Raw genomic sequence first — 16060 nt, 5'->3', positions numbered from 1 at the left:
AGTCTTGGGGCCTTATTTTAGACTCAGATAGGTTTTAACTCGCAAATTAATAAGGTAACAATCTTCATTCTTTTACTTAGAAAACATAGCTAAAATTGTTCCTTTTTTTAAACTAGAAAGATTAATTCATGCTCTTCATGCCAGAAAAATGAATTCATGCTCTTATCTCAAGGAGGCTTGATTATTGTAATGCACTTTTTACTCTCACATTAATTATATTCCACCAACTTTAAGATTGTGTAATGCAGTTTTTTTGCTGTTGATATTCATCTGTGCAATTGATCATGTAAAGCACTTAGAACAACATTTTGTGTCTGAAATGTGCCATATGTAAATAATTAATTATTATTATTATTATTATTGAATAAAAATTTTTGTATATCTATACATCTCTATGTTTTGCTGTTTTTGTCCTCCCCTTTATTTGTACTTGTGTGTATGTTTCATTGGTGTCTTACTTGTATAAGCAGCTATATCTTAGTAATGAAAAAGTAAATATAACTAACAAAAACTAAAAGCAATTTTCGTTTTTAAAAGTTAAGACAATCATAATGATTTATAATATATAGGTTGTAGGTTATAATACATACAGGTTACTTCAAAGCAGTTTTACAGTGACAATCAATGATGAAAATGATTTAATTCTGTAAGATAAGACAGTAGAGTCATTACTCGGCTGTTCAGTTTAGTAATTAATTAACAATCTTCAAATATATCAGTGTACAACAGTGTACATACAACAACTCTGGACATCCAACTCGTTGGCCTTCAAGGAGGCCTGTGAGGGCCTGACTACTTGATAGTGATACTTGTTAGCAGAACTAACCTCAGACATATTAGGTGCTCTCACAGAAATTCAGTTTTATAATGTAACCTTCTCCACCTTGGTCAGTTTAAGGATAATTCATGCAATTTTATAGTATTTATTTGAAAGAATTAAAACAGATTCATGTCTATCCTTGTATTATTCAGCTGGTTGAGATTGATATGGGATTTTGAAAGTAATTAAAAGAAATTAAATACTTTTTAGAGTAAAATAGAGTAAATACTTTTTGGTTCCACCTTATTTTGATAGTTGACTTTAGACAGTCTAATAACTATAGTAACTTTACTACTAAATGACATGTTAAAGGGTTAGTTCACCCAAAAATGAAAATTAACTCATTAATTACTCACCCCCATGCTGCACCAACCCCGCAAGACCTTCGTTCATCTTCGGAACACAAATGAAGATATTTTTGATTAAATTTGAGAGGTGGATCACTACCACCTATAGGCTACCTAAGGGAATGACACTTGACGGCCCAGAAAGTCAATGAAGAAAATTTTTAAATATTCCATGTGACTATTATTCCATGTGTACTTTATTCGACTATTAATTTTCTTCCTTGTAGGCCTGAGACGAGAGTTCAAGAGATTTCCACGACGCATGCGCGAGAACTGAACTGAAGTAGTTGAAGGAGATCGCAATTCTCGCGCATGTGTCGTGGAAATCTCTTGAAGTCTCGTTTCTGGCCTACAAGGAAGAAAATTAATAGTCGAATAAAGTCGTTATTTTTGTTTGTTTTTTCGCACAAAAAGTATTCTCGTAAACTTATAGTTGAGCCACTGTAGTCACATGGAATATTTAAACATTTTCTTCATTGACTTTCTGGGCCGTCAAGAGCCAATCCCGGAAGTCTATGTGGTAGTGATCCACCTCTCAAATTTAATAAAAAATATCTTCATTTGTGTTCCGAAGATGAACGAAGGTCTTACGGGGTTGGTACAGCATGGGGGTGAGTAATTAATGACTTAATTTTCATTTTTGAGTGAACTAACCCTTTAACTAACTAGTATTAGTACACTGTAGTAAACTTTCAGTAGAACTGTTAGGTTACGGTTAGGTACACACTGGCCCAAACTAACCAATCTGAGCCCATTGCCTGTTTCCGAGGGAGTGGTTTTATAGACTCAGGAAGTCAACTGGAGAATGCGGCTTACAATAAAGGTGAAATTTATGAAAAATAAGACTTTTTAAAAAAGAAAAACACAAATACATGTTATATTGCACCCCATAAACACAATCATGCAAAGAAAAAAAAAAAGCAGTAAACCACCCCTTTAAACAAAATGGGCAAATTAATATGGAATTTAAACAAAATACCCTAATGAAGTAAAATTGACAAAACACAATTCATCCGCTGATTATCAAAGTTTTTATTTGAAACGGAAAAGGTAAAGAGAGGCAACCCTACAAACACAATGTGAGGATTCACAATTCATCTAACCTTGGCCTGATGTTTTCACTCCGATACTCTTTTCTCCTACATTCAAAGGACACAGCCGTGTATCTGAGCATGATCAAACCTCTATCACCCAAAAATAAACAATACAGTCAAAATGAAACATGCAACCCTGAACACAAACAAGTGCGTGCAAAACCCTCCGCTCAATCCAAATACAGTTTAAGGTGAACAATAAACATATTTACACATATTTTTCGTAATTTCTTAGATTTCCCTCATTACAAACAAATACCAAGCAAATGGCAAATAAACTAAATGCGCGTGGATGGAGGATTTGTTGTGGATGATAGTTTCATTCTATGAAGGGAGAAATATTCATCAAACTAAGAATCACTTCCAAGTAATCATCAAACCCTTCAAACAGGTGCAAACTGAAATATATGAAACCATTTGCAACTATTCACACACACAAACACACCAAGGAAACCAGTCCTGTATGCATTAGCGCTGCTGATGCCCACTTGTAGCATCAAACCATTTGAGTCACGGTTTATGGAAAAGCTCTACAAATTGCAGCCAAAAATACAAACTATTTAAGATAAACCCAAGTTAAATGTCTATCGAAACAAGCTGTTTTCTAAGCATAATACAACATGTGGAAGTGGCAGGCAATGTAGAAATTCAACTGCAATATGCTGACTGTTATAGAAATAGCACACAGTCTAATGCAGACGCCCCCTTCCAAATCCAATAGTCTCTAGTTGTGTGGTGTAACAATACCTGGAGGAGAAGACTTAACTGTGCCAGGTCCCAAAGCTTCAAGTGACATTAGGCCAAACCACTCTTATTTGGCTCACATTGGAAAACGTAACAATGAAATCATCTTCTCCTCCCTATGCTCCTAGCCAACTAGAGGAGTTGGAGGTGGTGTCAGGAGGGCGGCTGACTGGCGTCTCAGTGGTGTGGGGACACAACAGAGCGAGGGCTACCGCTGGGAGCCAGGTATCTTTCCCTGGCGTGTTTCTCACAGAACATGTTGTCCTCCACCCAAAAGTGACCGCGCATCTTTAGGTTGAGTCCACATTCTGTACAGGTGTAGCACTCTGGATGACGGAAACAGTCATCTGTGATCCTCACAGCCTGAGTGCTGAAACGAGAAATATAACTTTTAAAGTCACTGAACACAAGGTCTGTTCTATAACTCAGCATTTGCCTAGCCCTAGACGACTTTTGCCTGATTTATAGCCTGGTTGATGCTAGTTGCCGAAAATGAGAGCCAGTCTACAGATTTTGAGCAGTCAGAGTTGACAGATTTAGTGTATGATGGGCACAGACACCCATTTCTTTAGCTTCAAACTCTGATCCCATCCAGTTGGAGGATATCAAACATGTTTGATATTTTGAATTGATTTTAGAACAGATTGTTTTCATTTTACAGGCATCTCCTAGCAATAAAGCACAAGTTTCTGTGTTAATTTGTTGTGTTCTGAATAACTTGAAAATCTGGTAGTGTGTGAACCAAGTTAAGAATAAGGTGCTTTATGGGATGCCTTTTGAACAGCACTGAAGTAAATTAGATTGTTGTCAAAAGGTGGAACCTTTTGAAACAATGTTCTTGAGGACAACACCCAAGGTGCCTTAAAGGGATTGTTCACTTTGAAAATGTTTGATATGTTTTAGCTTACCTCAAAGACATCCAAGATGTAGGTGTCTTTGTTTCCGCAGTATTTTTAATTTTGACATTTTTCAGTCAAACCGTTGTTGTCTATCAGTCATACACTGGAGGCTAAGGGGGTCCACCAAAGAGCATGCACAAGAGAAGTCAAAATTAAACATGATTTAATAACTCGTAAACGAAAGTACACATTGATGGCCTAAGACACGAAACGAGCGGTTTGTGTGAGAAAACGAACAGTATTTATATAGTTTTTACCTCTTGTAATCATAGCCATGACAAAATGATCTGACGGCACGGGCACTTCGGTCTGCACATGCGCTGGAAGTGATCGCTTGCGCGCCTACGTCACTCTTTGTTTATAGAGAGATTTCGGAAGTTTTATCTTTCACTAAACATATTTAGATATACGGGAAACCGCAATGGAAGACGATTTCGGTATATCTAAATATGTTTAGTAAAAGGTAAAACTTCCGAAATCTCCGTGTAAATATTGAGTGACATCACACGCAAGCGATCACTTCCAGCGTAACATTGGACTGATTCAGTTCGGTTCAGTTGGACATTGCACAACTGATTCAGATCACTTAGACGTCACTGTGATTACACGAGATAAAAACGATATAAATACTGTTCGTTTTCTCACACAAACCGCTCGTTTCGTGTCTTAGGCCATCAATGTGTACTTACATGTACAAGTTATTAAATCATGTTTAATTTTGACTTCTCTGTGCATGCTCTTTGGTGGACCCCCTTCACCTCCAGTGTATGACTGATAGACAACAACGGTTTGACTGAAAAATATCAAAATTTAAAATACTGTGGAAACAAAGACGCCTACATCTTGGATGCCCTTGAGGTAAGCTAAAACATATCAAACATTAATTTCAAAGTGAACTATCCCTTTAAAATACTGTCTAGGTTTTGAAAAGTGTTTGTCTCACTTTATGAAGGTGTTTCTCACATGGTAATATACAAGAGTAACTTGTAGAGTAATTCTCACATGGTAATATACAAATGAAAAAGATTGTTTTGTCTCAGTCGTCCTCAATCATCAACTTTAATAAACTTGAAAAGATGATGAGAACGATTCTTCCCTAAAGGCTAAACATCACATATCACTCAAGTTACCAGCTCATTAACCTCTTAGGCAATCCCAGCGTGCCTGTGCAAAGAACATACCAGCCCGTTCTCATCCCAAGGCGTCATACACTGACGCTTTGGACATTTCGTCTACATCCAATGCGCATGGCATCCTTTACTGTAAATATGAGACACAAATATATATGGGCCAGAAGGCGCCTCCTAGTGGTCTAACCCTAACCCTACCCCAAAACTAAACCTACCCATAACCGAACAAATATCTGTGCGTGTTATATTGACGCTAAAGGGTGCCACGTGCATTGGATTTAGACGAAATTTCAAAAGTGTCACTATACGACGCCCTAGGATGAGAATGCGTTGGACATGCAGTACAATGAAGTGTGTGCAGAAACATGGATTCAGACTTTTTATCTTACACAATACTGGTGCCACATTTTTCACAGGTGTGGTATTTCTGCACTCCAGAAACAGAGGACGTGACCTTGGAAGGGCTTGGTGTCAACTTGCTTGGAAAAAGGATGGCACCCTCTGTGAATACAAAAATAAAATGACAGCGCCTGGAGGGTTATTATTGTTTCGATAATTTCGGAACAATTGTAAAAAAAATGTGAACTAGACTGTGGCAATAATTTCCCAAAGCACTCTTTTTATGCGGTCTTACAAACCTTTCTCATCAGCTTCCAGCACCTCCTGCAGCATCTTGAAGGTGTTGGATTGGCGAGGAGCCGCACGCGATTCTTTGTTCTCCTGAATCATCTTGTACACCTCTGATTCTCTGTCAAACCTCTGCATGGCGAAGTCTGAGCTGAAAGAGAGCAAGAGTTCATTCATCTACAAGGTAAACTTGACACCACCTTAAAAACACAACCGAACAGTGATGTGTATATCTGTTGTAAGAATGAAGGGCCTGGGTAATCTTCCATCTCCATCTTTGAATTATGTCGAAAATATACACGCATTAGTGTAACATTATGGAGGGATCAGTCCTGATTTTGTACTACAGAAGAGGTATGATTACAGATGCCTTTAAGGCAAAAGTGCTTATGCTTTCATGGCAACTTAAGTGATTCCGAGTCTACGGATAGCTTATAAATGTCGGCTGCTCTATTTTGAGCATCAAGAAACCAATCTTACAAAGACTCCAACTTCAATATTCTTTATGACAGATTTCACATTAAAAATCTACGGTGTGTTAGGTAATTAGGTATTTTTGCATTATGGAAAAACAGATAAAAATGTGCCTTTCCAAATTCATTGGTAGCAGTGATCTCTGTATTAACTAAATCTCAACATGTAATGTTCCCATCAAAGTATAAGACTATTTTCTCTCCATTGTTCTTCTAGTTGACCCTAATCTCTCTGAATGCAGCAATTAGCAGACTGTACTTGGAGTAAAAAGATTGGGGTAGAATATGAGTGGGGCTTTGAGAAATGGTGTGTGTTTTAGGATGACAGGGTTAAAGGGTTAGTTCACCCAAAAATGAAAATTAAGTCATTAATTACTCACCCCCATGCTGTACCAACCCCGTAAGACCTTCGTTCATCTTCGGAACACAAATAAAGATATTTTTGATTGAATCTGAGAGGTAGATCAGTCCTATATAGACTGCCTAAGGGACTGGCTCTTGACAGCCCATAAAGTCATTAAAGAAAAGGTTTGAATATTCCATGTGACTACAGTGGCTCAATTATAAGTTTATCAAGCGACGAGACTACTTTTTGTGCGAAAAAAACATCAATAACGACTTTATTCCACTATTCCATTACTTCCTTATGGGCGCATGCGCGAGAACTGAGACGAGGACGTTCTCATTCGTCTACTTCTTGTTACCGGCTGCTCACCGATTAGGAGTATTACCGCCACCTACCGTATAAAATGATGATCCATATATAAGGCGCTCCGGATTATAAGGAACACTGTCGTTTTTTGAGAAGATTAAAGGCTTTTAAGTGCACCTTGTAGTGCGGAAAATATGCAAATTGAAAAGCGTATGTACAGCGCGCATCTTCCTCTGCTTGTAAACAGAAAGTTTTGCGCTTCCAGCTATATCAGCACATCATCTTATACGGTAGGGGGCGGTAAAACTCCTAAGCGGTGAGCAGCCGGTAACAAGAAGTAGACGAATGAGAACGTCCTCGTCTCAGTTCTCGCGCATGCGCCCATAAGGAAGTAATGGAATAGTGGAATAAAGTTGTTATTTATGTTTTTTTCGCACAAAAAGTAGTCTCGTCGCTTGATAAACTTATAATTGAGCCGCTGTAGGCACATGGAATATTTAAACCTTTTCTTTAATGTCTTTCTGGGCCGTCAAGAGCCAGTCCCTTAGGCAGTCTATGTAGGACTGATCCAGCTCTCAGATTCAATCAAAAATATCTTTATTTGTGTTCCGAAGATGAACGAAGGTCTTACGGGGTTGGTACAGCATGGGGGTGAGTAATTAATGACTTAATTTTCATTTTTGGGTGAACTAACCCTTTAATGGGCTGATTGGAGTGCAGTTACAGTAGCCGTCCAGCGGGAGGTTTATGGCTGCATTTTTATGTATAGTCATAAACAGAGCTTTCTTGCACACATGGGCATCCTATAACTGCTTTACACATATTGGACCTTTGCCATACAAACAAACCATAAAGCCTAGTGGAAAACATGCATGCATGAGAATAAACTTTACCCATAAACATACACAACTGTTCAAAACTGTTTTGTTTTTTTTACGAAAAAAAAAAATCAACGTTAAAAAGTTTTTGCTAAGCAACAAATCATTAAAACAACTGAAAGGAAAAATGTAAAATTCAGCTTCTACCACTGAATGAATAAATTACATTCTATAGTAAAATAGAACTTTTTGAAATGAAATTTAACAAATTACTGTTTTTTCAATTAAATAAATGCAGTATTGGGGAGTGTTCACATACACCAAACGAGAAGTAATATCACCCAAGTTTATATGGTATGTTTAAGTGGTATGATTCTTTATCACATTCGAAACCTGCTCTTTCAGCATTTAATAAACCAGTGAAGACTTACTGCATATCAGAGGATGTATAACCTGGGCTATAGAGTGAGAGTCTGTCTCATGATCCCAGTCTAGTAAAGGATTTATGTTGAAGTCTATTCTATGTCCCCATTTGTTTCTGTGTTCACTCCTGTGTTTGGTTTCCCTTCCCTGTCTAATTAGCTCCTGATTGTTCCTAGTACTGTATGTCTTGTTAGCCAATCACCCCTCTCATGTTCTTTGTCTGATGTTGTCCTTCTATGGATGTTACATGTGTGCTTGTCAGCTTTGTTTGCATTCCTTGCCCATGTCTGCAGGGTTTGAAATTAAAAATGCGGGTAAAAATCAACTGTGGTGGGTAACGCAGTCAATTCACTTTCCAATTTGGCGTGTTATGTTTACTTGCTTTGCTGGGGAAGTTTGTGTAAGTCAAATACTCAACTCTTGAGTCATCGAGATCTATTAAAAACAGCTCATAGCACAGAATCTGCACATACAGTACCTGGCTTACTTGAACATGCCAATCACTACGCAACAAATAACGACGTGCTTGTTCATTTGCATTGAAGCAATAGCGAAGATTAAAAAGCATTTGGTTAAACAAAAGACATTTTTGTACTGTATTCACTTTGTACTGTATTGATCGGTCCACCTAAAACACATTTTTGGTGATGAGGATGAAAGATGAAGGGAGGAGATGCTGGATGACAGGATTGTTTGAAAAAGAAATGAATTATGAAATCCATATACAGTATATATGTGTATAATTATAATTAAAAAAAAGATTCTGAATGGCCGGTAACTTAATTTAGAAGTCAAATTGGCCGGTGGATAAAAAAAAAGTTAATTTCAAACCCTGGATGTCTGTATTCACCAGTTTTGCCTCGATGAAATATTATGTTTGTTTGAATACATTTTGTTTAATCTGGTTCCTACTGTCGTTCCTTTTTTTTTTAAACAGGATTAACAGGATTGGCCTTGTGATAGTTTGCTAATGAGTTAGCTGTCAAAACAAATGTTATCAGGATTTCTGTGTTGTGCAAAGGCCATGACATGGGGTGAGAAATGATTAACCAGTAGCCAAAACAATCCAACAGGACTTTTGCCCTGACAAAAGGTGAATGCTAATTACTGTAACGTCAAACAGAGGTGGAAAATTACATTATCAGTGTCAAATGAGATTAAAAGTGTCCGTCATGAGGGTTTTATTGAGTTTCTGGGTGCAGTTGTCACAAGAAACCAGCATGACAGCATCTCATAACTGACATGACTGTTTGCGTGTTGAAATGTGTGCAACCATATGGTACTGGAGAAAAAGTAGTCCAAGAAATGACCAAAAATTAAAAGAAAGGAGCATTTGGAATGGTCATTACTGGGGAAAAAACATCTAAATACACTATAAATCTCCAAATAAATGGCATGTTCACTATCTTCATGCAGGCTGTTCAATGAGACATGGTTCAAATTAAAACCAGACAGTGAGTTTGAGATTCCGCTGAAAACTCTCCCAGAACCTCTCAGGGTCGACGTCTAAATTCACGGGGCACAGGACAACATTTTTATGTGTGCGCCACCTCAACTGGCTGGGACCAAAGAGTAGGTTATAGAATAGGTCAAAGAAACCGGTTGTCCCCCTCATTTTGCATGCACAATCCCCTGACATAAATGAGCACTGCAGTGGGGAAGTATTCATTTTTCTCATTCTGAATATTTAAACAGCACCAGTTACTGAAGTAAAGACGACACATGCATAGAAAGAACATCCATCTGAAACCCCCCACAGCTGAAATATGATTACAATCTTGCTAAACAGGCTTCAGACTGAAAAGTGAAAACAGTCGACACAGCATCATTACATTACAGTGCAGAGAACAGAGCGGAGCGCTAGTCTCACATTACCATATTTCATCTTCCCCTGCAGACTAGCGTGTCATTTGCCATGTAAGTTCGAGGAAGATGTCTGAATAGTTTGGACTTACCTCAAAAGCTAACAAAGACAAATTCCTATCCAACTAGTTCAACTCTTGTTGGAACAACAAGAACAGAGCCTACAGTGACAACTGCACAAACACACACACACACCTAAAACTCCAACAAACACGCGCACGCACACACACACACACACACACTCTGTCGAGTCTTGACAAGATGTGAGAAAGTTGAGAGTTTCAGTCTGAAAGGTGTGACTTTAGGCTGCCTAGTATTGGTTAACAGCAGAAAAGGGGTGTAGTTAATATTTTCAACATTTTCCTATTGGTTGAGCAAAAGGGGGGTGGAGTTATTGGTATGTAGAAGACGGAGACGGGTGGGGGGGGGAATTAGGGGCAGAAATAATATAATCCATTTCTAAAAAGCAAGTCAAAGTGAGTAAGTAAAGTAAATGCATTTTTGGGGCATTAGCCATGTAGTGCGAGTCATTTGGTCATCTGACAGAAGGAGCCAAAATAAATCTGCTCTGAGAACTGTTAACTGATTTTAATACATTATGAAAAAAAAAAAAAAAAAAACTATGCAATTGAATCTAACTTAATCTTCTTATTCTCATTTTAAAGATATAATCTTAAATAATTAAATACTGTATGCAATTTATTTCCGTATCACATATTAATTTGTAAAATGTAATAATAATTTTGTTGGCAACGTAGATTAAAATGTTCTTCTGGGTGACCTGAGAGGAGAAACAAGGCCATATGTACCTGCGTCTAGGGGAAACAGGAGGCTCTCCGATGGGACTGTGTGGAGAGTATCGCCCAGGGGGAGTTGGAGTCCGACTTGATACGGAGTTACTGCGGAAATCCACGGAAGAGATCTCCTACAGAATACACAGAACATAGGACAGGTCAGAATAACGCACTTTGCAGTGTCAGTATTAGCTGTACATCCCTAAGATTGTGTGTGTATGCTCAGCAGATGTCGGAAAAATCCCAGGATCTTCCCTCGGTCTCATACCCCATGCTGAGGCACCTGCAGTTGCTTAGAGATGTCTGGGGTTAAGCAACCTTGTAAGTGTGCGTAAGCTCAGTCCAAAGGCCAGAAATATTGCCACCCTAGTCACACTATACCAAAATCCCCATAATGGATGTTTAAGATGATGATGAGATCCCTATCCCAGATTGGATCCCACACATGTGAAAATGAAGAATTCTTTAATTGTTCTAGTTAGACATTGTACAGGCAAATTCCTCATGGGACATGATTTGATAAACGAGAGACCATTTAAAAGAATAATTAATGTGGAGACAGAACACAAACAGGAGGACTAAGATCATAAAACAGAGCAGGTGGGAGAAACGGATACCTACACCAGGGGTGCAAAACTTCCTGGAAAGCCGCAGCCCTGCAGAGTTTAGTTCCAACCCTGCTTCAACACTCATAACCTGTAATTTTCAAATAAGCCTGAAGGACTTGATTAGCTGGATCAGGTGCTTTTAATTAGGGTTGAAGCTAATGGCCCTATGGTAGAACTGTGGCCCTCCAGGAACTGCGTTTTGAGTATGCTTACATGACAACAACGTGAAACCGGAAAAGTTATTCCTGCGGTTTTTTTTTTGTTTGTTTTTTTTTTTTTGCGTACAGCCGACAACGTTGTCAAAACCATTCCCTTTCACATGGATCCAGGAAACCGACTACAAAGCTTTATTCATGACCGTTTTTCACAATAACGTTTTTTTGTAGTTAAAGCGTTAGTTCACCCCAAAATGAAAATTCTGTCAGTATTTACTCACCCTCATGTTGTTCCAAACCTCTATGTGTTTATTTGTTCTGCTGTACAGAAAGGAAGATATTTGGAAGAATGTTTTAATCAAACAGATCTCATTCCCCATTGACTACCATAGTAGGAAAAATACATACTATCACTGTCAGAAAAAAAGGTATGAAAGCTGTCACTGGGGCGGTACCTTTTCAAAAAGGTACACTTTTGTACCTAAAGGTACAAATATGTACCATCAAGGTACCAATATGCACCCTTTAGGTACAAAAGTGTACCTTTTGAAAAGGTACCGGCCCAGTGACAGCTTTCATACCTTTTTTTCTGAGAGTGTGGAAGTCAATGGGGAATGAGATCTTTTTTATTAAAAAATTCTTCCAAATACCTTCCTTTGTGTTCAGCAGAACAAATAAACACATTGAGGTTTGGAACAACATGAGGGTGAGTAAATACTGACAGAATCTTCATATTTGGGTGAACTAACCCTTTAACACAGAGACAATAAAGGTATTGTTTTCAAAAACTTGCGCTTTGAATCCCGTTTTCAAAAGTTTGCATTTTCAGGCCCCGAAAACACTGTTGGTTGCCGTGCATGTGAATGGCCATAGGCATAAAAAGTTTAATGTTTTTAGTCGTAAAATGATGTGTACGCCCCTTCCATATGACCACGAGACACACTTCCAACACCTTATTGCTCATGAAAAATTGATTCCTAATTCTGACTAAAGCTGAAAGTATGCAGATCTGTCAACATTTCAGCTGGTCTTAGTGTCCAGATAATCTTTGACTGTGATCTTAGCAGAATTCTTGGCCACAGAGACCGAGTACAATCGATTTCACATTCACTCTTTACAAGAGAAGCAGCTGCGTGGAAAGTTTTTCGTGCCGGTCTTGTGAGTTCCTGATGGCCGTGCATATCTACCGGAACTGTTGGGAAAGAGATGAGAGTGATGGAGAAGGCATGCTAACAGATGTTTGGCCCTAATGCTGATTGATGTCGTCCTGGGCAGCTCTTTTGACACCAGCTGTACTAAATAGAGGAGTCTGTTCCCGGGCCAGCTCCAAAATGACAACTTCCACCTGGGGCTTTTTGGTTCCATCCATCAAGCTTCACAAAAGTGCAGCCAAGAGCATTTCCGCCCACTTGAAGCAATTATCAGCTGCTGTGACGATCAGTTACACTGCTGGAAAGTTTTAGCGGTAAACACTAAAGCAAATCAACTGAGAACAGATTTGCATTATAAAATTCTTTAAAATGGACAATGTGTACTTTATGCATTTTATTATTTAAAACGATTATTTGTCTTCATAAATAGGTCCTCAATGGTGTTCAAATACCTCTGCCAATTATCTGACTTACGCTCGTAAACAAAGAATATATTATCCATCATCATCCATGAGGGTAGGTCAACGGAGGCTATCAAGTAGTTACCCCATCATGAAAAACAGGTAAGTCAATGTTCCAGTCTTACTGTAATTACAAGCTTTTTGTTTTCATTGATTGGTTGTGTACTTTATTTTATAGACAGATGAACATTTATAGTTAAAAGTTAATGCTGATATCTAACAATACACGTACTTATACAGAAAATATAACGAATAAAGGCGGCATAACTACTTATAACAATAGTTCATATTTTTCACAGTCAGTAATTCATTTGTTCGTTGTGTCAATTTGTAGTTTGTTTGAAATAACAAACCTGTTCACCCGAAGGAACACTCGAAGTGCTATTACAAGACATCCTGTCATAGCTTTTTGGTATATAATGGCTACCGTAGATGCAACGCACATTTGAAAAAGCGAGGCGCTGGACATATGATTTTCACCGCTAGATGGGAGAAATTCCTACACATTGTCCCTTTAAACACATAGGAAGTAAGAATACAAAGAATAGAGGTAAACTGTGCCTCAGCAAATCAACAAATACAGGGGGGAAACAATGAACTAATGCACAATCCCACTCCAAAGTCTCCAAAATTATTTGAATATGCAGCCAGAAAAATTGTGCCATATTTCAATATGATAAAACAATTACGTAAATTTAAACTTTTTTATATCTATATAAAAAATGCTTATTTTACTAACTCTAACTTAACTATATTAGGCCTATATTAATTTTAAAAAAAATTTATACATTAGAATTTTCACGCATACAATTGTTAATAGATTAATTGGAAAACAAACAGTTTGACATTGAGGGAAAAGGGGCAGGAGGAGAGGCAGAGAGGTTACATTAAGAATCCGACCACTAGGGGGAGTCATATACACGTTGAATATCAATCTTATGAAAGAGGACAGTCAACTTCCAATAATTTTTGAGCATCGTTATGGTTTTTATGAGTTACTCAGTGCTCAGAACATTTCTCTGAGTCAAAAAAATGGATTAGTTTATTTGGATAAGTTGCAAGAAGGAAAGTGCCCATATTTTCCCTGGATCCAAACAAATGTTTCCTGTAGTCTAAACAACTTCTGGATGGCAGAAATGGCATCCAGGCATTTAAACAAACTTCATGGAAAAGTTTACAAGTATTTGTTTTTGTAAGTCCATAGTTTGGGAACTCTTTCTCACCGTGTTGCTTTCTTCTTTTCTCCCCCCACCTCATTCTCACATTTTTATTGACAATAAGTATGTGACTATTAATTTCAGTGCATTTTGTTATAGGTCTTAATTGGTCCAACAATCAATGCGAATCACACAATGCACACTTATGGTATTTTCTAAGTGCAACCACTAAAAATACTTTTCTAAAAGAGACTTTTCTATATTTCATATTTTCATCCATCAACACTATCCCTTCATTTCTTCCCTATTATGTAATATAAAGCTGTCACCTGTTATCAGTTAGTTTCACCCTAAAAGAAACAAGTCAACCTAAATAAAAATAAATAAATAAAGCAGATCAATGTTGCCGTTTCTTAACACAATCTGACCAGATTGGCAGAAAGCGTGTTTCCTCTCACATACACTCAAGCACAAATCTCTGGAAAGAGCCATGAGGTAATGGAGAAACAAATAACGCAACAGTTTGAAAATGAAGAAAATTAAAGTGGGTGATGCTCAGGGTAGTGCCCTTACCAAATTGCAAAAGGCTGCAATTTAACTAAATGAGTCTAAACTCACTGAGAGGAGAATCTGGGGAAGACCTAGGACACGCTGGAGCTACTACTGTACGTCTCCCGGCTGGCCTGGGAACACCTTGGTGTTTTACAATAGTAGTTGTATTTCCAATAGTAATATATTATTGTCTTTCAGAGGATATTTTTATTATGCAAAAACACCAGTGTAAATATAATGTGGACAGACACTATCACAACAAGAGAGAGGTTTGAGTCCACTTTAAATTCCAAGTAGACGTCAATGCAAAGACTCTTTACTCTGGTCAATTTGGTCACTCAACTTTGAATTTTAAAAGTACAACTTAAAAAAAAACAACAATGTATAAGATGGACTAAGGTTCACTTGCCCATAGTCTCACAAAATCCTGTGGGAAACACTGGGGGGGATTTAGTTTGGATCAAAAAAAAAAAAAAAAACAAGTCTGATAGCAGCCTAAAGTTATCCTCAAAGATATTGCAAAATGGTTGAAATAATAACAGTCCGTGAGGAACACACTTAAAATCCAGTAAGGGGACTCGACAGCTGGATATAACATGGATCTGGTGAAAAGAGGAGGAATTCTCCAGGCCTTAGGTAGATGTATGAGAAGATTAACACTGTTTTGAGGGGGTGTAGACACAAATGGCCCGCTGAGGGCTTGCAGCTGTAACTCACTGAGCTGGCAATGCTCTCGCCTGCTTATAGATGCGGTACCCATCAACAGCACACAATTAGGATCTAGACAAGCTTGCCAGGAATGCAGTCAAACCCAAACATGATCAGAATGGGAGAAACAAACAGACTCAGACATGGAGGCGGAAGGAAGAGAAGGTTTGCATTTGCCTTTGCCATTCCATTAATTGACTTGAAATTGGCCTTGGCTTTTCAGTGACCAATGAAACGCAAAGTAAATCCAAACAGGTCAGTCGCATTTGTGCTTGACCATTTATAGTGTTGGTGAAGTGTTGTTTTACTGGGGAAGGGGTGCATTCCCTTCTTGCCCTGTGTCTGAGGATGTAAGCTGTGTTTGTGTTGGACTGAGGTTATGAGAAGGAAAGGAAAGGAAGTCCATGTGCAATCACAGGCTTTTCCTCAAAAGACCAAACACACACACACACACACTCAAGTCTGCTGGCACAGGTCAGTGCGCTTGATTAGCTTTCATCCTTACCGTAATCAGGACCTCTAAACATCCCAAGGACAGCACTGAACACACAAACATTAACACGCACATGCACCAGACTATCCCC

At 38.3% G+C, this 16060-nt stretch overlaps 1 protein-coding gene across 2 annotated transcripts in view; it reads right to left on the bottom strand.

Annotated features, from left to right (window-relative positions):
* Nucleotides 1-2179: 2179 nt before the first annotated feature.
* The window catches only part of pdlim2 (PDZ and LIM domain 2 (mystique)), an 86303-nt gene continuing 72422 nt past the window's right edge, over nt 2180-16060 (bottom strand). For both annotated transcript variants that reach the window (XM_039682648.2, XM_089119401.1), the window contains exons 7-10: nt 10700-10815; nt 5673-5812; nt 5424-5535; nt 2180-3375 (exon numbers count right to left, since the gene is read on the bottom strand). In XM_039682648.2, the coding sequence (XP_039538582.2) occupies nt 3183-3375; nt 5424-5535; nt 5673-5812; nt 10700-10815 (561 nt within the window). In that variant the 3' untranslated portion in view covers nt 2180-3182. The remainder of the gene's footprint in view (nt 3376-5423; nt 5536-5672; nt 5813-10699; nt 10816-16060) is intronic.

This window comes from Pimephales promelas, chromosome 14 (assembly GCF_988280905.1).
Source record: "Pimephales promelas chromosome 14, fPimPro1.hap1.1, whole genome shotgun sequence".
NCBI lineage: Eukaryota > Metazoa > Chordata > Actinopteri > Cypriniformes > Leuciscidae > Pimephales > Pimephales promelas.
Note: the sequence above shows the minus strand (reverse complement) of the source record. Positions and strands in the feature narration are given on the sequence as shown.